The following is a 21,272-nucleotide window of genomic DNA, read 5'->3' as shown; positions in this document are numbered from 1 at the left end:
AAAAAGTATTAGATTTAAATTATAGTTTAATTTTTATATAATGGCAATTTAATGATTTCTTGCTTTCATTATGTTTTCTGTAACCAAAAAAATAATGATTTTTACTTTATCAAACAACTTTATATCCGAATTTAAAGTAATAAAAGAAAATATAAAAACATTTATTATGTTTTATGTAGGATTTACAAATTTTATTTTATGTTCTTATATATAATATTATTTTTGTCTCTATGTTATTGGTGTTTATTAGGATATTTCTTTCTAATTATATTTTTTTTATAAAACTAAAATTCAAAATTTTGTTTAAGAAATTCATGATGAATTATACTTAAATCAAGGATATGTTAGATTTTTTTAACAGACAAGACCCTAAGTACATTAACAAGTTTTAGTTATTTAAATGTACAACAGGACCAATTCTCTTTTCGGAATTTAGTTATGTTTAAATTTTTTTATTACTTTTTATGATGTATTAAAGTCAGAATCAAACTTAAACTATTTTCTTTTCAAACTTAACATGTGTTACTATCAAAATTTAACTCTCAAATTTAATGTGTTATTATCTAAACTTAGGTTATGATTATGTTCAATAAGATATTTTAGTTAGTTTTTAATTTTTTTTAATAGTTGAAAAAAAAATTATGTGATTGTTTAGTAAAAAAACTTTTTTTAGTAGCTCATTAGTAGTTTTTAACAATTTTTGAAATGTTACTTGAAATAATATTTTTTAAAACACTAGTTTTTCATGTTTTTTTTTTCACTTTAGTCATTGATATATTTATTCATTTTTTTTGTTACTTTTTTAAATTAATCATGATTTTATTATTTTTTGGTCATTTTATATTTTTCAACTACTTCAACAACTAGTTTTATTAAACACTTACAATTTAATACACAGTAGTTTTTCAATTTTAAGCTTCCAACTATCAATTAGTTTTTTGGTTTTACAATTTTTAACTAGTTTTGTTGAATATAATCTATGTTCAATAAGACATTTAAACTAACTTTTGATTTTTTTTACTAGTTTCTATCATTTTTTTAAAACACAACTTAAGTCCTGTTTTTTAAAATGGTAGTAGCTTCTAGTTTTTTTAATATTTTTTTCACTTTTTTTCATCATATATTTATTTATTTGTTTTCATTGTTACATTTTTAAAATAAATTATGATTTTATTATTTTTCAGTCATTTTATACTTTTAAACTACCCTAATAATTAATTTTATCAAATACTTCTCATTTATTATATTGGCTTTTAAGCTTTCGACTCTCAATTACTAATTAATTTTTCAGTTAAAACTAATTTTTTTTAAGCTTTAACTAACTTTTTATCTGATTTTGTCAAAAATAATCTTAACTATTTGAATAACATGCTGATTTTTATTTTTTTTTGCAATGCAAGATTGTCATATTATTGATCCGATTTATTAATTTGATAGCAAATTTCAGCCACCAAACTATCCTAAATACGGATATTGCTTGGTGAAGAAACCTTTCCTGTGTGGATTGTGATTGTTGATGGATACTCTCGATGGCATAATGGCATTGTTCCACGCAGCACTCCATCTACCAACTCGAGTAACCTTTCGTCCGTTTCCTAAAAATTCAGAAAACGTTGTCGATTTTCGATGGAATTGAGAAATTAACCACCGTCCATTTTGTCTCGTTTTTCATTTATAATCTTTCTTACCGATAGGTATTAACGCTAATTTGTCGCCTACCATCGCTCCTTCTTGTCCCCTCTTAGCCTATTTTTTCATTGCTTCTTACTTAAATTTAAACAACCACATTTGCTTTGTTTGAACTTAAAGGGCCCCTCCATTGCAAATGATGCATCCTTGACCACATCTTGTCTCTTCCAACTCTTAGATTTTCACATGAGTGGATATTATCAAACATTATTTTATTTTTTCTCATAGAATACGATAAAGAAAGAGTAAGTACCAACACCAAATGTCACCAAGTGGATAAACTATAAGATTCGTCTCTCAGAATAGGAGATAAGTCCCGCCTTGTCAGCATCGCCATCCGCGTCCTGTATTTAATAGGATGTTAAAGTTCAAATTCATCTAAAATAAAAATTAAAAACTTTTTAAAAAATCTAAAATCAAATCAAATTGATTTTTTTTTATTTATTTGGATTTTTTTTGTCAAATCGATTGGTTTGATTTAATTTATGATTTGTGTTTTTTAAACAAATTCAAATTGAATCAAATCTCAATAATTATACCAAGATTTATATTATTTTACTGTTATGTATTTATTTATTTTATATGTATATCATTTTTTGTAGTGTTATATATATGAAATTTATATTATATATACTATTTTTTTCATATAATTTTTTTAGATACATTTAGTTTAAGATAAATAAAAAATTTGTAAATTTTTATTATATAAGGTTTAACATATTAATAAGTTTGGTAGATTGTTATTAAGAATTTTTTTAATGTAATTTTATTTAAAATATAAAAAATTATATAAATTTTAATAAAATAATATTTTAGTAAAATAAAAAAAAATTAAATTAAACCAAATCATAAAATATTAGTTTGTTTTAACTTAAATTTTATTTTAAATAAAAATTTAATCAAATTGAATCGTATATATTTTTTAAATTTGATTTGAATATAGCTGATCTAGCTTCGGATAAACCCTATCTAGTGCGTTATTAATATATAAGCAACTGGTCATGAGATTTTCATAATATTCTATTATTTCTTCATTATCACTGACATAATTATTTGAATAATCATACTTCGACACACTTTTCATCCCTAACTCCAAACGATCAAGTAAACTCAACTCTCAAATTAGTTGTGAACGAGTATATAGTTTGTGATTTATACATAATACTAACGTTTTTAGAAAATTTAATTTCTTGAATCTAGCCAGCGAGATTATTTTATTTGATAATTTTGCTCCTAATTTGAAGTTTATATTAAATGACACAAAAAATATTGATAAAATAATATTTTTTATTAAACACGACGATTTTAGTTTTAATAAGTTATCAATGTAAATATTTTTATACTATCGATTAATAAAATAACATTTTAGGTTTTAACTTGTAAAATAATTATATAAATGCCAATAATTTTCAATATTATGACAATTTAGGATTTTACTGACAGTATATTTTTCTCTACTAAATTAAAAAACATTTAATCAATATAATTATACTATTTTTAGAATTAATTTTATATGATTACTTTAAACTTCAATTATGGCAATCTTATGATTTACAATAAATTTTAATTAATATAAATTATTATATGCAATCATAAAATATATTTAAATTAGTATATTAAAAAGTAGAGTGGAGGTATTACTATCATTTCTGTTGATACTCACGAAGAAGCTTCATAAATATCAATCATTAAATTGAGTGCTCATCTAAAATCTTTGGTTTCAGTACTTATTAGACCCCAAGTTACATCAAGCAAACATTAACCTAGATAACAAAGCGGTTTCGTTGGGCAAATTGTTTACCTTCGGATAAAGAAACAATAAATGTCACCATCATTGCCTCATGTCGCTTAGAATACCTTCTTTTAAACAAAAGAATCCATTACAAAACTTCGCTCGCACCTGTAGCACACAGATTTCAAACACTGCAATCGCGAAATCTATGTTTGATAAGCAATGTTTGCTTTCTACTTTATACAATAGAGTGCCAAAAAAATGGTCTCAAACCCCTAAACAGTGAATGATCTGAAAAATCCCAAAATCAGACAAAAGGGACATGAGCATTAAAAAAAATCTAGTAGAATCCCAAAACGTGTATACTTGAAGGAACTAAGGTTCACAACGATTTAATATACAGAAATGTAGGCGGGAAGGTAAGAAATTAAGCAGAAAATGAGGTAATTGAGCAATTACATTGGACCAATTTGGCTTCCAAGTTAATCGAATTTTGCTTCCAAGTCTCGAATAAAAAAATACTTACGTTACATGATTGTTCAGAAAGAAAAAAAAAAAACATCATTCTTCTGTCATCTTGTGATGTCCCTCGTACACATACATCGTAACAGAAAATCTAACAATGTGCTACCCAATCTTCGGCAGCCAGGAACAAGGGTAAAAAAAATGTCAGACAAGAAATTACAAAAACAGAGACCCAAACGGTCTCAACTATGTACATAGAGTTTTATTTTATTTTATTCAAATTGCATTATACAACTTAACTATACATACAGACCCAAATGAAAAGCAACGGAATCCATTCAGTGCATATTTGGTTTAGAGTTAGAAAAGATAAAATGACTTTGTCTCGAACATAATAATCTAACAAGGGAGAAACAAACATGCGGTCATTTGACGAGTTCCGAAACCCATCCAATGTCAGGGTCAGAGGCTCCAATCGTGTTCTCCCTACTAAGCTTGGCATAGATTCTCGCTCTAATGTCTTTCCCAGATTCCACCCTCTCCATAGCAGGCTCCTCCTCGCACCCATTCACACTTAAAAACCCGCCACGTGGCGACCCAAACACGCAACGGGTCAAACCCGAATCCTCGATTTTAACATTCCGCGTTGAGTTAACTATTTCGCGCACGAAGCTGTACGGCGAAGAATCGGAGAAGGACGAAGAGTTGAGGACCGAAGTGGGAGAGGAAACAAAGGAGGACGATGATGAATCCGTTACTACGAGGCGGAGTTGTTCGGTGGTGTGAGCGAAGAAGCAGACTCTGCGGCGGCAAGTGGTTCCGTCTTTGCAGAGGTGGGTCCGGTAGCGAGAAGGATGGAGCCAGCATTCGAAGACGCCGTGCGAGAACTGACAAGTGTCGCCCCTCTTGCAGTTCCCCTTCTGGTAATCGGGGCAGGCGGTGCCGGAGTAGTGGTACTTGCGGGGGTCACGGCGGCGAGCCTTCTCGGCAGGGTGGGCGTAGGGACACTCCGTCCAATCGTGGGACCTGCCACGTGGACAGATCCGGACCTTGAACTGGAACATTCGGAAATGGTCGGAGGAGAATAATAATGAGCACTTGTCAGCATTGGAAGAAGAAGAGATGAACGGAGAGAGTGGTCCTCCTCCGTCGGCGTCCCAGTGAGGGATTTCAACGTTTGGGATCATGGTTTTGTTGAGTTTGTTTGGGTCAGTAACAATAATAAATATATAAAGAGTTTCTTTAACCAGGGTTGAGTCAACATTAAGTAACAACAAAATATCTATAGTCCCCGATGATGTATGTGTCCACTCTCCACATGCCTTGTTTAGCTTGCATTATAAGCCTTCGTCTTTAGCTTTAGCTTCTTTGTTTTTATCGCTAAGACCATTATATATCTCTGTTCAATAAAACGACAAATATTATTTCAATTTTCTTAAAACTCCGTTAAGTCATTGATACTCCGTTACGGGGTTGATAGTTACTATCTATGCACGTGTATGAGGAACTTGCAAAGGAATATAGGCTTGTTTGGATTTTTGTTTAAGAGTGGAATGCTGGTTTTTTTTTAAAAAAATAGAATGATTAGTTTAACTGTTACATCAGCTTTCTCCGATCCTAGTGTTATATATTTATTATGGTGGATTATTTGCAGCATAATATATCTACTAGTGTTGTATATTTATATTATTATTTACTTTTATAAAAAATACTTTTTTATAATTTTAATATGTAATAACTAAAATTTAATTAAATAAAGGGTTAGAATATATTTTCCATTGATACTTTAATGTCAATTTTATAGGTGTTAATTATAATTGAGATAAAATTTAAAGATGAATTACTGTTTTTTTTATTATATACCAATTTTTCATTAGTTGTTGTTTATGGTATTTTAATAGGGTGACTGCTTTGATAAATAATAGTAATGACAAAGGAAAACATATTTATCCTAAATTAGATGTGGATACACACATAGGAGATTGGCTAGGAAGAAGTCAGTTACAAAGTTAAAACATACTTCTCATAAAATTAATTTTTATATTCAAATGAGACAAATATCTTATTTTTTTTTTATTGCGCACCTACATTTTGGATAAGTACACTTGCTTTGTTTTTTTAAATATGCTGGATGTATTAGTATAATATAACATGAAATTATTTTTTTACTATTTCTTAAATCTATGAAATCTATATTATAAATAATTCTTAAATAGTAATTAAAAAAAAACCCATGCAATGCATTGGACGGATAAAAAACTAGTTAATTTTTATGCAAAAGGAAATAAGACCTGAGCATTGTCGAAGAAACATTTTAGAGTCATAAATGGACAATAGAAAGACAAAACATAAAACTCTTCTGTTTATATAGGTGGCTGGGGCTATGAGCCTATGACCAGGATAAATAGAGTCGGTGGTGAAGGATGTTTGAGGGGGCGGATTCTAGCGTGCAAAACCATCTCAGGTCTTGCACGGTGCAAAATCTCTACCATTAACCAATTTGCTCCTATATCCAATGGCCTAAAATTCTTTTTGCACCTCAGGTCTTGCACGCTAGAATCTGTCTGTTTGAGGGTGGTGTAGTTGTTCTAGTTTTAGTTTTCGATTTCGATGATACATGAAACTGGCTAGTGACGAGGATGGTGGTAGGTTATTGAAGGTGATGATTTTTTGTTACAAGTAAGGGCAGTGAACCAAATGGTTGTCTCAACTAGGCTCAATTGCACCTAGAGTTTCAACTTTCAGCCTCACCACCACAACAAATGCCAGCCATAAGCCATTCAATGTTCATAGTGCAGGACAAAAAGTAGCGCTTTTGTATTTTGCTATTCTATCTATTTTAGATTTGTGATAGGCTGGTACGTATAATTGGAGCTTTTATAATTTAAACTTTAAGGTTGTAACTGGTCATTTTTTTTCTTTGTTATGACTAGTTTAATACATTTTTTCAAGTTTATTTCAATGCAAAATTAAATATTGCCACATTAGACTCATCTATCATGTTTCTGGATAAGAACGGATGCGACTGTCTTCCAGGTCTTTAAGACACAAATGCTGCATTTCTTTGCCTTTACTCTATGACTATAAGAAAAAAAAAAAAATCATACCTAGCTGCAGTTTCTTCAAACGTTATAAAAAAGATGAAATTAATTAAGGTTTATTGAATTGTGAGGTTAATTACCCACAATCTGTGTTATACCCACGGGTTGTTTATGAAGATTTTGTATTGACCATGGTTAAGCTTAAATTATTATTATTTTGGTTTATCCCTTAGTTTAAATTTTCTATAGTTTTCCCATTCTTGCTTTTGCCATTCCCTATCCCAATATATTCAAACCATTGCAAAAAATATATATAACTACTTATAACAACTTTTAATTTTTTTAAAGAATTATATTTTATTTCGATCAAACTCATAAAGTTATGCAATATCATATATATTATATGTTTATCATAATGCTGAACCAAATCAAACATTACGGTCATGGTACTATGAATACGAAACCTGAAATCCTATAAATGTCATAAATTTATATAGAATAATATTATTTTTTTGGGTAAGAGTTATAAACAAAATACAAAAAAAAAAAACTAATTAATATCAGTATAGATCGGCTAGAATGGATCTGTACCAAACTTGTGATAGTGTTCTATGATTCTATCAGATTTTGTATCATCTTGACAACCTTTACATATTTTTTCCAATGACATTTGCGTTTATTTATTTATTTTTGTTAATAACGTTATTTTATTTATGGAAAAGGGGTACAACAGCCCGAGAAACTATACAAGAAGCAAGCACACAGCTTGCAAGATCAGTGTGTATCAGAGAACTAATGAAACCCGGTGATTCAAAGGCATCAGCAATACTATTTTGTTCTCTGGGAGTATAAAGAAGAGTAAGGCAATTGCTCCGGGAGTCTTCATTCTGGAAGTAATATGGGAAGTACAGAAAGAAACAAACGAAGAGTAAGGTGGGTCAAAAGAATGATATCCTGCTCAAGAAAGTAGCACGGATGGCTGCTACAAAAGTATTGGATTTTCTGGAACAAAAACAAATCACTATTGGATTTTGAAGAGTATTTGATCGGAAGTTGCTATTGGCCCCTATTGTTGTTCAAAAATTCCAAAATTGCCCCATCCCAAAATGTACAATGAAATCACAATTTTACTGGATTAAAAGGGTGCGAAAAATGTATTGATTTTTACTCCCACTAGTGCAGCGGAATCGTGATTCCATTGTGTATATGAGTTTATGAAAAAAGCGCATAACGAAATCGTGATCCTATTATGTTAGGAGGAGTAAATACAACATAAAAAATGAAAGTATGTTTTTGTTGCACAAAATACAATGAAATCACACTTTTTGTTGTGCATTTTTTTCCTTAAAAACTATACAACAGAAAAGAGATTTCATTATACACTTTGCAACGAAATCCAACTTCCGTTGTACATTTTTTTTTAAGAAAAAATGTAATCACAATGGAGTCAAAATTTTATTGTGTAACAATTTTGTCATACAACAAAATTGTGATTTCATTATATGGAAAAGGAAAAAAAAATACCTTAACAACAAAGACATACAGGAGTGAAGAAAGGGAAAGAGGAAATGAATGAATGAAGATGGAGAAAAAGGAAAAAGATAAAAGGAATGAAGAAAGGAAAGGAAGAAGTATTTTGGGTGGGGTGGAAGAGGTATTTTGGTATTTGCTCCTTGGCTGGTACGGACTAAGATCTATAGTAATACCTTATTAGATTTAGACAAGCCACAAAATGCACGAAGTCATTCACACTTTGAATTTTCAAAATTTTAAGGACATTGCTATTGGCATCTTCCTCATTGCTATTTTAACATTCCAACTTTTCGCTTTTATTTTTTCATTACGAAAATGTTTTCTATATTCTTTTTTATAAATTTTAATACAGCAGAAAACAAGTTTCCAATTATTAGTAGGGAATGCGAATTCAAAATATACAACTAAAGCAAGTTTTCGCTGCATTAAATTTTTAAGAAATATGTTTTCGTCAAGGTATTTTTAACTGGTAAATACCAAAAAGATATTTTTGTCTAAATAGCAATACGGGTGTCAATAGTAGTGCCCGATTTTTAATCTTGATCCGCACTATTGGGCTTATTAGTGGATGTCACTCTAACATATCCCTTTCATAAACTATTGTAAACCGAAAAGTCAAAAACAGAGTCGATAAAGAAAAAGTTTTCTCAGCTGAAAAAAATTAAAGAAAAGAAAAGAAAAAAGACAAAAAAAGAGAAAGAACAACGTTTGTGTTTACAATTTGTGTGGTGTCTCCCCTGTTTAACCACAATCTGCTGAAACCATGGAATGCCGTGTTCTTCATTCTCGTTTCGCTGCTCCAAAACAACCAGTGGTTTTATATAGCATGGCAAAACCTTCGTTAAATTTCAAAATTTACACATGCATTTACTTGTTTGATATGTAGCAGGGGGAAGGTGCCTCTGTTATTTACATTGAATCTCCCATTTCATTATCAATTCTTGCCTTCCTTAATTAGAATCCGAAGGATAAAAACATTGGTTATTGTTTCCCTTCTTTAATGATGGGAGCTTTGATTTCTTTCTCTTTCGGTGTCTTCCACTCCAATAAGTGTATTGTTGAATGAAAAATGAAAGTGAATTTTAGTTAAGTCAACCCAGTCATCATTAGTGAATAATCGAATCGTTGTTAATAACCGCAAGTTTCAAGAAGCAGGAACCCCCAATGTGTGCACAAGGCTATATTCGGTTTACCTAACTTACGAGAAATCTTTTGTCACATTATACATCAGATCATCATACACAAACAGATAACACTCAACTTCAACAATTCCTTTTTCGTTTATCTAAATTGGATAATTTGGCTACCTTGTACCATGATATTTTTTCGGTTGCAAGTTGGCTTTTGCAAAACAGAATGATAATATGACATGCTCTTCAGGAGTTCCGTTACATCATAATTTTAAAAAGCCTAGCCGAAGGCAATGTTTTCTTTTTTTAAGAAATCATAGATATTTCCTATGGAGGATGATTTTGTTCAAATTGGATAATACCATTATGAGTCATAAAACCCTCCTCCCTGACGTAGTTGCGTATTTATGATTCAAACTCGAAACTTGTTGAGTAAGTTAAAATAACTTTGCACGAAATGATCTATGTGATCAGTGGTTAAGCCGATAAGGCATTACTGTCCTAATAGCCATTTATTTATTCATTTTGACTAACAGTGGACACTATTGTCATGATGGTTCTATGTTGGGTGTCTGCAATTCGAGTTTATATATGTTAACATGAGGAAATTGAAGGTGTATTAAGTTCGCCAACATAATAAATGGATCGAACAGCTATGTCCACCTAACAATTGCAAAACCTTGAAGTCTCGTGCGAATGAATCAGTGGTAATGTTAAATTAAGAAACAAAAGCGTTCTTCCTCGACCTGCGAGACTTAGGCTTCCATTCCAATTCAAGCATTGCTTATCTGCAAGACAAAGCAACAGGGAAGGAAAAATAAAAGCAAAAACAGAAAGGCAACTCTTTCTTTCTTCATTTTCTTCTCCCTTTTATTGGGATTACTTAATTACTTAAGAGGGTATTAATAATAACCAGTTCTGAAATTCATTTGAGACGAAAAGCTAACGGCATTCCCACAATGGGGTTCTCGTTGATGAGTTAGGCCGGTTGGCCCCACATTTTTTCTTAGCCTTCACTCACAAATTTGCCGAGTCAGGGAATATATATATATATATATTGAAGAGGTTGTGGTCCTTTGGCTTCACAAGCAGAGTCTCCAACTTTCACTCCCACTGTAAGAAAATGGTCTTCACCATGAGTGTTCTCTTAGCGAGTCATATTTGTTTGACGATGAATTAATTTGTTTTTTCTTCATAATTGAAGGTCTCTTGGTTGATTGTTGTATTGCCTTAGAAGTTTGGAGAAGCTATGGAAAACTTGCAGAAGATCAATGCAGAAAACCACTCCGAGGCAAGCACTTTTACTACTCAATATTCAGCAAGTTTTCATATGCTTGTTTTGCTTTACCTTATTTAATTTGTTAGAAAGAGTCCCGCATTAACCCATTAAGGTGTGCGAATAGGGAACCATAGCAAATAATAACATTGGAAATAAATGGATCATATAAAATTATAAACAGTTTACCTAGAACTAAATTACCCACTATTGTCCTTGTAAATATAAATATAAATGTGACTTTTTTTTTTACATCTATTTTGTTTCATGAAATTTTTATATTTTCTACAAACTAACTTGTGATGCATTTTCCCCTTATTTCAGAAGACAACAAGCAAGGGATGTGTTTCCAGTGAAGATGAAAGCATCATAATAAACCCCCAGTTTGATGATGGCCTGAATAATTGGTCTGGAAGAGGCTGCAAGATTGCATTACATGATTCTATGGGAGATGGGAAAATTCTTCCGAAGACTGGTAAAGTATTTGCATCTGCAACAGAACGTACACAAAGCTGGAACGGAATTCAGCAGGAGATCACTGGAAGAGTGCAGCGGAAGCTTGCCTACGAGGTTACGGCTGTAGTTCGGATATTCGGGAACAATGTCACAACTTCTGATGTTAGGGCTACTTTGTATGTTCAAGCACCAGATCTTCGGGAGCAGTATATAGGAATTGCCAAGTTAGTGTCTATCTTATTTCCTTATTACCGCCTTTCATTAAAAACTCTGAATGATATATGATTGTCGTGGTTATTTTCTTGGTAATTGTATATACAAGAAAAGAAGCTTGGTGCAGTAGTTCAAAATCATGAATAATTGATACCAGAATGCTTCTATAATTGCTAATTAAATCTTGTGTTTGAAAGTGTGCAGGCAACAGATAAAGATTGGGTTCAAATGCAGGGAAAGTTCCTTCTAAATGGTTCTCCATCAAAAGTAGTAGTTTATTTAGAAGGTCCCGCTCCAGGCACTGACATTCTTGTCAATACTTTTGTTATAAAACATGCAGATAAAACACCACCTTCAACTCCCCCGGATTGTGAGGTTGGGCTTTCAAATTATTGTCTGTAAATTACTTTAGTATGTAAAATTTGCAATTCCTGGAATTTCTTTGTATTCATTCATTGTTTAAACTTTGGTAAATGCTAACTAGGACATTAGTCACGAAACTTAAGGTAGAAAGATTTTCAGATTTTTATTGGGATACATAAAATAACATTGTCCATGTTCTTTTTTGAATTCTCTTATGATTCTCATACTAAATACTAAATACTTTTTCTTTTTACTTCCTTAACCAACCAGTGTCCCCTAAGGACACTTGTTAGAGAACCTTAAACATTAAATAAAAAAAATGACTAAATTTTCTGCACATGTGGATATAGTTTTTGTTTATGGCCAATTTATGTATGTTTCAACTTTCAATGGCCTAAAGATTGATTTTCTTTTTGCAGGGTGCTGCGTTTGGTGTTAATATAATTGAAAACAGTAATCTGGCCAATGGCACCAATGGGTGGTTTCCACTTGGTAATTGTACTTTGAGCGTTGGAACTGGTTCACCGCGTATCATTCCACCAATGGCAAGAGACTCTCTTGGACCTCATGAATCTTTAAGTGGGCGTTACGTCCTTGTAACCAACCGCACACAAACATGGATGGGTCCTGCTCAGATGATCACTGAGAAATTGAAACTCTTTTTAACTTATCAAGTATCTGCTTGGGTCCGAATTGGTAATGGATCAAGTGGGCCTCAAAATGTGAATGTTGCCCTTAGTGTTGACAACCAGTGGGTCAACGGAGGACAAGTTGAGGTTGCTGATGACAGGTGGCATGAAATTGGTGGGTCCTTTAGAATTGAAAAGCAGCCATCTAAGGTTATGGTTTATATTCAAGGTCCTGCTTCTGGTGTTGACTTAATGCTTGCTGGACTTCAAATTTTTGCTGTTGATAGACATGCAAGGTTTAAATATTTAAGGAGACAGACAGACAAGGTAAAATTTAGTCTATTTTAAACTTAAATGTTTTTAATCCTGAATATATGACTAAAGTTGATTTTAACCCTAAATTTTTTTTTCTTGGTTTTTATCTTCCTAGGGTAGTCACAACTCATAACATGTTTAGAAAATGATTAATAGATTGGCATGGGAGCAGAATAATGTTTAAAAATGTACCATGTTGTCTTGTCCATAAAAATGGGACCAGAATGCATGTTTATCTCCTTCCCATTTCCCATGCCTTTGCCAATTGATACAATTCATGCCCTTTTTATTATAACAATAAAATGATAGACACTGCAGGAAAAAAATGTTACAGGAAGCTTACTATTATTCTATGTTCAGACTATAATGACTATTTTTTTTTTTAATTACATTCATTCTGCAATCATAGGATATGTGACTGTGACCATTTACATTCCTTGTAATTTTCCCCGGTTTCTCATTTCAAGTATTTCTCACTTGTTCCAATGCAGATCCGTAAGCGGGAGATCATCCTAAAATTCTCTGGTCTGGATTCAATTGGAAATCTTGGAACCCTGGTGAGAGTTAAACAAGTACAAAACGATTTCCCCATTGGATCGTGCATTAGTAGAAGCAACATTGACAACGAAGATTTTGTTGACTTCTTTGTGAAACATTTTAACTGGGCTGTTTTCGGGAATGAGCTGAAGTGGTATTGGACTGAGCCACAACAAGGGAATCTGAATTACAAGGATGCCGATGAAATGTTAGACTTATGTCAGAAGAACAAGATAGACACTCGGGGTCATTGCATCTTCTGGGATGTGGACAACACCGTTCAACAATGGATCAAATCACTGAATAAAACTGATTTGATGACAGCTGTCCAAAACCGCTTAAATGGCTTATTAACTCGCTACAAGGGCAAGTTCAAGCACTATGATGTTAACAATGAAATGTTGCATGGTTCATTTTATCAAGATAGACTAGGCAAAGATATAAGGGCAAACATGTTCAAGACCGCACACCAAATAGATCCATCTGCTACCCTTTTTGTGAATGATTATCATGTTGAAGATGGATGTGACACAAGATCATCACCAGAAAAGTACATTCAACACATTCTTGATTTGAAAGAGCAAGGTGCCCCAGTTAGTGGAATAGGAATTCAAGGTCACATAGATAGCCCTGTGGGGCCCATTGTTTGTTCTGCCCTTGATAAAATGGGAACTCTTGGCATACCAATATGGTTCACTGAGCTTGATGTGTCTTCCACTAATGAATATGTGAGAGCTGATGATCTTGAAGTTATGCTGCGGGAATCTTTGGCACACCCTGCTATAGATGGTGTTATGCTCTGGGGATTTTGGGAGTTGTTTATGAGTAGGGAAAATTCACACTTGGTGAATGCAGAAGGGGAACTCAACGAAGCTGGGAAAAGATACCTTGCTCTTAAACAAGAGTGGTTGTCTCACAGCCATGGTTATGTTGATGAGCAAGGGCAATTCAGCTTCAGAGGCTTCAGTGGAACATACAACGTTGAAGTTGTGACCTTAGCAAAGAAAGTTACCAAGACATTCGTTGTTGACAAGGGTGACTCATCTCTCGTGGTATCAATCGATTTATAAGCGTCCCTGAAGTCGCATTTCTTGGTTGTGTTGCCATGCATTCGTGTTTTTAAACATTTTCTTAATTCTTTGTGTGGTTTGCTGCATACAAACTTGGTTATGTAATGTTATGATTGTTTGCTGGACACTGCCATCCTGGAAAAGAAATCAAATAAGATTTACTGATTTTGTTCTTAAATTAGTTGTTCTCAGCCTCGATTTTACCAGTCTATTGATTGTTTGGAACTTTGATTAGAAAGTGCAAAGGTAGCTTATGTCACTAACACTCAAAGGTAAAATCTTAAATCAGTAGTATAACTATGCATTACCAAAACGCAATGTGGTCGTGTCGAAATACACTATGGAAACTAGTTTCGAAATGTGTTCCAAAATAAATATATTACAGAAACTAATGATTGTAGCCTCTGTTCGGTAGAGGGAAGAAAACCTAGTTTTGCATTATATTTAAATAAGGACAAGATACAGATGAAAATAAAGTGCTTTTTTTTTTAATGGCAAATGAAAAAAAAGTTTTAATGACAATGATATAACATTAACAAGATATAAATGAGCCAACAACACAGAATTCATCATTAAATATAAAATAAATTGTGTTTACGAGTTTCTACATTACTTATTTATTTTTAAATTTTTGTGAAAAACCAAATATATAATGGAAACTCAATTTGATTATATGTTTCTTTTAATCAATATATATATATATATATATATATATATATATATATATATATATATATATATATATATATAAGTTTAATCTCTAAATTGAGTTTGAAGTACCGCAAACAAAAAATTAAACATAGACTTAGTGTATATTTGAATTAAAATTAAAAGAGACCAAAAATGTTTTTATTTCAAAAGCAACATTTTTCCCTTATCATTTGATGTGTTGAAATTCGTTATTATGCATTAAAATTAGTAAAAATATTTTTCAAACTTTAATCCAAACATATTGTTGAACAATGTAATTGAGTTTGTTATTAATTATTTGACTAAATTGTAACTTTATCATCTATTTAATTCCTTATCAACATCTTTTTTGTGTAATCTTAGTCCACAAAATTTAAAAAATCTACAATATTTATGTATATTTTATTTCTTTTGAATTGTTCTAGTTAAATCTTAAATTGTATATTTATTTAAGATGCCTTTAAATATAATTTAATCAATTAAAATGTAAAAAAGAAAAACATGCGTGGAATTGAAAATTTGACAAAAATTACAATTTTTTTAAAATCTAAAGATTAAAATTGAAAAAAAAGAGACCAAAATCTCATAATAGAAGTTATGAAGATTGAAATTATAATTTAGTAGTAGTTTTTTCATAATCATTCATAAATTAAACAAAACAAGAAGAACAAATCAGAATAGCCTAAGTGCTGACAAATTTATTATCAAATAAACAGCAATGAAATCCAATAGAGAGCGATGGCCCAGGTCCAACACCAGAGAGAGATAGAGGTTATAGAGAGCCGTTACAAAACCCACCCACTCCCTCAACCTTTATCCATAGAAATTAAAAAATTAATGATAATATGAAAGGTTTATAACCATTTCCATATTAATAAAATGAATTAGACTTTTTTGATATCTATGATCTACCTCTACTACTATTTTTTTTATAACAAAGATGTAATCTCCCTCCTATTGGGTTAGTCTATTATTTATAACAACTTACATATCAATCAACCAATTAAGTTAGACTTCTTTGATATTTATCATCTATCTCTGTTACTATTAATTTTTGTTAGATATTTGGATAAAGTGGTACTTCTAAATTCTAATATCACTCTCTTCATTTGTAAGACTCAACTTTGGAATAATGATTTTTTCTTTCTAGAAGACTTGATATGTAATGTTTCTTACATTAATTATTTTAGATTAAAAATATTTTTCATTAAGAAAAGAAAGAGAATAATTAAGGTAAATATTAATGATAATAATATTTTTGAAAAAAATTATAAATTTAAGACAAATTTATTAATATAAACTAAACTAATTACTTTTTTTTTTAATTTTTATAATTTATATAATATCTTATATAGAAATAGAGGTAATATTAAATATTGATGATGTGGTAATTATTAGAATACATTTAGATATATGTTGGTAATTATTGGCACCGCGGCATATTTGGTGCGTTAACCATAATTGTCATAGTAGATTAATTGGATTGGTTAATGTTTTCTTGATTTGTATAAGTAGATTATAATCTTGGGTCTTGTTATCCTATATTTATATTTAGGATATTAGTTAATGAATTAAAAAAGAAAGTATTTATTGTGAAACTGATAAAAAAAAAATATAAAAAATAATGAATAACGTAATTTTGTATTTTTTATTTTTAATCATAAGATTTTTTTAATTAATCAACATCTCTTAAGATAATTAGTTATTACATTAAATTTGTCAATTATTTATACTATCATTTTAAAATTATATTTTTTTCCTATCTCTAACTACATACTTATTTTTTAGTAATGTTTGGAGAGAAAATAATTAAATAAAAATATATAGAAAAAATAATTAATACATTTAGAAATTAAAAAAAATCTTATAAAAAAGACGAATAAATTTTTTTTTAAAATCTTATAATTAAAGACGGAAGAAATATATCTCAAGAAAAAAAAATTCTTTTTAGTTACTTAATTAATTTCATGTGCATTAATTACTATTTGCCAATAATCTTTTGGACGAATTGACTTTAATTTTAAAAAGGTAATGTTAATAATGGATTGGAAATTGTAATATGGTATGAATGGGAGTAGAGTAACAATGTGTTGTGCTTGTGCGTGAAGAATTAAACAATTTCGGAGTTCTTGCTGAGTTAAATATAAAAATTGAGAGTCATAACAGCATTTCAACACTCCACGTCAGCACATACATACATACATTGCTAGCTTCCAGTATATTTTAATTAATTTCTTATAAAAATTTACAAACATCTTAAGCCATTTGCGTAGTTACAAGAATATGATAATTGCTAGCTTTTATATCTCAACTACATCTAAATGCACGTTTGAAATCCCCCATTAGCCGATAGAATGAGCCTTTCTATCTATGTCCATATAGATTGTTTTTAAGAGTATATAATATAATTTGACATTATTCTTTCAATATTTAGTTTTATTTTATATTTCTTAAAAATATTAGATAATGACAAGTGTGTGTTTGTCATTTATTAAAGTTACTATATAATATAATGTTTACATTCTATTCAGATTATCAATAAAAAGTAAATTTACTTATCATCTTTATAACTTTTCTCTACTTTTTTTTTTTATAGTGTTTTATTAGGAATAGAAGTATAGTAGCATAAGAATTGTATGATCTAAAATCATTTGCGGAAGTAAAAACTATGAGCCCTACAAACCACCACCATAAGACTTGATCTCTATACAATGTTTTATCACCACCACGGCACCACATGCGACGATTCTCATCAGCAGTGCATCAACGACCTTGGGTCCGCAACCGTTACCGTTGTCATCGACGTGCACCGCCACCGTCTTCTGGATCGTCATTGGGGAAGCCAACCACCGCATCTATTGATCCCAAAACAACCCAATCAATACTTTTGCTTTTCCCTTCATTTTGGATTGTTTTCTTCACATGTGCAATTTTCTCACTGGAGAGGAAGGGGAAGAGGAAAACACAAAACCAAACGGGGTGAAGAAAAAGAAAAAAAATCCATGTTTAGGTTTTTCTCTCAGAATTTTCTCGTGCGAAGAAGTGTATCCAGAAATTTGGGTTCTGTATGGAAAGGCAAAAATGGGGACTTTGTCTGTTACTATGATGCAAGGTTGGACGCTGATGACCGCACCCCTCTCCTCTCTGTGGCAAGTTATGGATCTTGCGACGGAAGGAGGTGCAAGGTTCATAAACGGGATTTAAGTTTAGGGTTACATATCACTACTAATTTACAATTTATTAAAATCTTGATTTTAAATTTATCATAATTAAACATTCAAATTAAGTTATTAACTAGTTTATACAAAATTATTAACTAAAAATTATGAGAAAATTCTAATCCATCAGAATTTCACAAAGTTTTAGTCCTATCAAGGGTATAAAGGTCATTATCACTTATTAAAAATTTAATGAAAAGAATTTAAAATAATAAAATTACTGAAACAACCTATATAGCAGATATTCTCTATCGGATTTTATTTTTGCGTGTGTAATTCTTAATGACATAAACGTAAGTCCGTAACAGCTCATTCACATAATATGATTAGATGGCGATGTGATTGGCAAAAGGAAAAGCTAAAGCCCCAAATGCACCTTGGATGTAGCCAACTGAACGGATGAAGTATATGAAAAAGAATAATGGACGAAAATTTTCCAGAATCATGTCATCCCTGTGATTCTAATTCCTTATCCATACATCTGAGACTTAAATTATAGACTTAATTACATCATTCTTTATACAAATGTTTATAATTATATCATTTTATTTTATTTTTTTCTGTTTACCTTTTGGAAGCCCTTTAATTGGTATTCTAAAAATAAAAAAGTAATTGAATGAAATTTTGGCGGATATAGATCGAATGAGTGCCGCATGTATAAATTTAATGTAAAAATTCTACCCGGTGCTGAATAAAAATTAATATATTAACGGATGTGTGACGGAAAACAAATGACAGAATATATAATCTTACGTCCATAATAAAAAAAGATGACTAAGCAATTCAAGTGCACCTATCTCCCTAAAAACTTCCTCAGATTACTATAATTGAAGTGCTGATTGGCACACAAGCTGGTTGTATTCGGTGATTCTTTTTCCTCGAGTCTTCTGTTTTTGTATGTGTTCTTCGTTCTTCTCTTTTTTCTGTTATGGAAAAGAGAATAATAAAATAAATGAAATGATATAAAGTGTAAAAAATCTTATTTAAATATTATCCCTCCTTTTTCTTTTTAGCTCATTTCCTTATAATAAAGTGTAAAAAAAATCTTCACATAATTTTGTTGTCTATTGTGATAATTATCGATCAAGCGTTGAACACAAATGGCTTCTTCTGTTCATCACGTACATGAGACATAACAGATAAAACATTATAACATATAACATCATATACAAGCAAGAATTAGATTTGAATGTGCAATAATTGCTCAGGATTTTTATTTTTTTTTAAAAAAAGCAACATTGAGGGTCAGAAATAGAATCAAAGCAAGAAACCCATGCCCGAATGTTATGGGCTTATCTTCAAGGCTAATTACTTTGCACATATAATTGTTAAAATATTTATTTATTTATTTTAAAAACGAAAGAGGGTTTTGTCAATTGCATCCTAGACACAGCACCATTGCCGGATTTAATTGCACCACTCCTCTCTCTCTCCTGTACAACTAATCATGTGAGATTTTCTCTCTTCTCTACCCTGTCTTTGCCCAAAATTTGGTGTTGCAAATCATCACTTGCTCTTCCATTAAAATCCTCCCAAACAATAACCACACCTTATTAGGTTTCAACATAAATTGAATCTGACTTACGCAATTAATTAATGGTGTGGTCCAAATCTCTTACTCTTCTAGGGTTTTAAGCTGTACACCTCATCAACGAATCTCAGCAACCCAAACACTCCAAGGTTGAATACAGAGCATCATGCTATTTTGTTTCTTCAAGTCCGATTGTCTCCAAATGTTTTGTTCATACGCTACCACCCACACTAGTCACGCACTCAACAACAAGGGCGACGACATTTCCTTTCAACAAATTGAATAAAATATTGGAAAAAATGTTAGAAATCTCACCTTGATAAGTGATATCGTCAAAATACTATATATAAATAAAAGATAATTCTTATTTTATAAGATTAAATTAAACTTATAACATACATTTTAAAATAGCATTAAAGCTTATTTTAATAGGAAGTGATGGTGGATTTATTGTGTCATTGGTATTGGATCACCTGCAGATTCAATTCTCCAAATAAAAAAATGTGTTGAAGATCTCACATTAATGTGATTAAAATAATATATAAATAAAAAATAATTCTTAATTTAAAAATTAATTTTACAAGATTGAATCTCATGTAACTAGTGAATTACAAGTTTATATCTTCTCTGCAACACAACTTTCACACCAAAACTACTAAACAAGCCTAGAGATTGCTCCACATTCAAGCGAGTTGTGGGGTAGAATAATATTTATTATTTTAAGGACAGTTGAACTGTAGATTTAACTTAAAATACTGTAAATTAATAGAACGTTTAAAACATGATATACATTCTTTTCTTTTTCAGTGAGGAGTCTACCCGTAATTCCGTACCGTACGACACCTTGATGAAGAATTTGTTTTCCATACGATAAAGTAACGAATTGCACATGTGCTTAGAAAAGATCCATGAAATATGATTAATTGCATGAGGTATTAAGTTTAATTTTTTTAAAAAAAGAGTAATAAAAATGGAAAATGTTTTTTTTTTCTTGGTACAAAGGTCAGCTCTCACCGACTCCCTGCAGCTGTGTACACTTTCAGTTTCAGCCATTACATTACCTGCAAACTTCACTCCATTTCCAAAATAAAATGCTGAAAAATTGTCCTAATTGCTTCTCCAATATTTTGCTGATCATTTTGACTAACCCTCAGCACTTTTTTAGCCTATAAATAAATATCATTGAATTAAATAAGGTTGGGGACTCAAAATATCAGAAAATTAAGTGTGGAAAGGAAACGAGTGAAAGCAGCAGGGAAAGATCAAGAGGACCAAAATGGTAAAGAATTCTTGGAACACACAACTCTCGCTATTTTAATCCTTGTGTGTATATTTGTGCTTGTAATTTCAATTTGCAATTTGCTTTCACACACACACGGAGAGG

The 21,272-nt window shown here is 31.0% G+C and overlaps 2 protein-coding genes across 2 annotated transcripts; one reads left to right on the top strand and one right to left on the bottom strand.

The window, feature by feature from the left end:
- Positions 1-3,903: 3,903 nt before the first annotated feature.
- Positions 3,904-5,247, bottom strand: LOC114414802 (zinc finger CCCH domain-containing protein 23-like). The gene has a single exon (XM_028379222.1). The coding sequence runs from the start codon at positions 5,071-5,073 to the stop codon at positions 4,312-4,314; it is 762 nt and encodes a 253-aa protein (XP_028235023.1). The 5' UTR covers positions 5,074-5,247; the 3' UTR covers positions 3,904-4,311.
- Positions 5,248-10,502: 5,255 nt separating this feature from the next.
- On the top strand, positions 10,503-14,627 carry LOC114414801 (endo-1,4-beta-xylanase 1-like). The gene is made up of 6 exons (XM_028379221.1): positions 10,503-10,705; positions 10,795-10,881; positions 11,191-11,546; positions 11,733-11,910; positions 12,318-12,854; positions 13,334-14,627. Exons 2-6 carry the CDS (start codon positions 10,840-10,842, stop codon positions 14,447-14,449), a joined length of 2,229 nt encoding a protein of 742 aa, XP_028235022.1. The 5' UTR covers positions 10,503-10,705; positions 10,795-10,839; the 3' UTR covers positions 14,450-14,627.
- Positions 14,628-21,272: the final 6,645 nt, after the last annotated feature.

This window comes from Glycine soja, chromosome 6 (genome assembly GCF_004193775.1).
Source record: "Glycine soja cultivar W05 chromosome 6, ASM419377v2, whole genome shotgun sequence".
Lineage (NCBI taxonomy): Eukaryota > Viridiplantae > Streptophyta > Magnoliopsida > Fabales > Fabaceae > Glycine > Glycine soja.
Note: the sequence above shows the minus strand (reverse complement) of the source record. Positions and strands in the feature narration are given on the sequence as shown.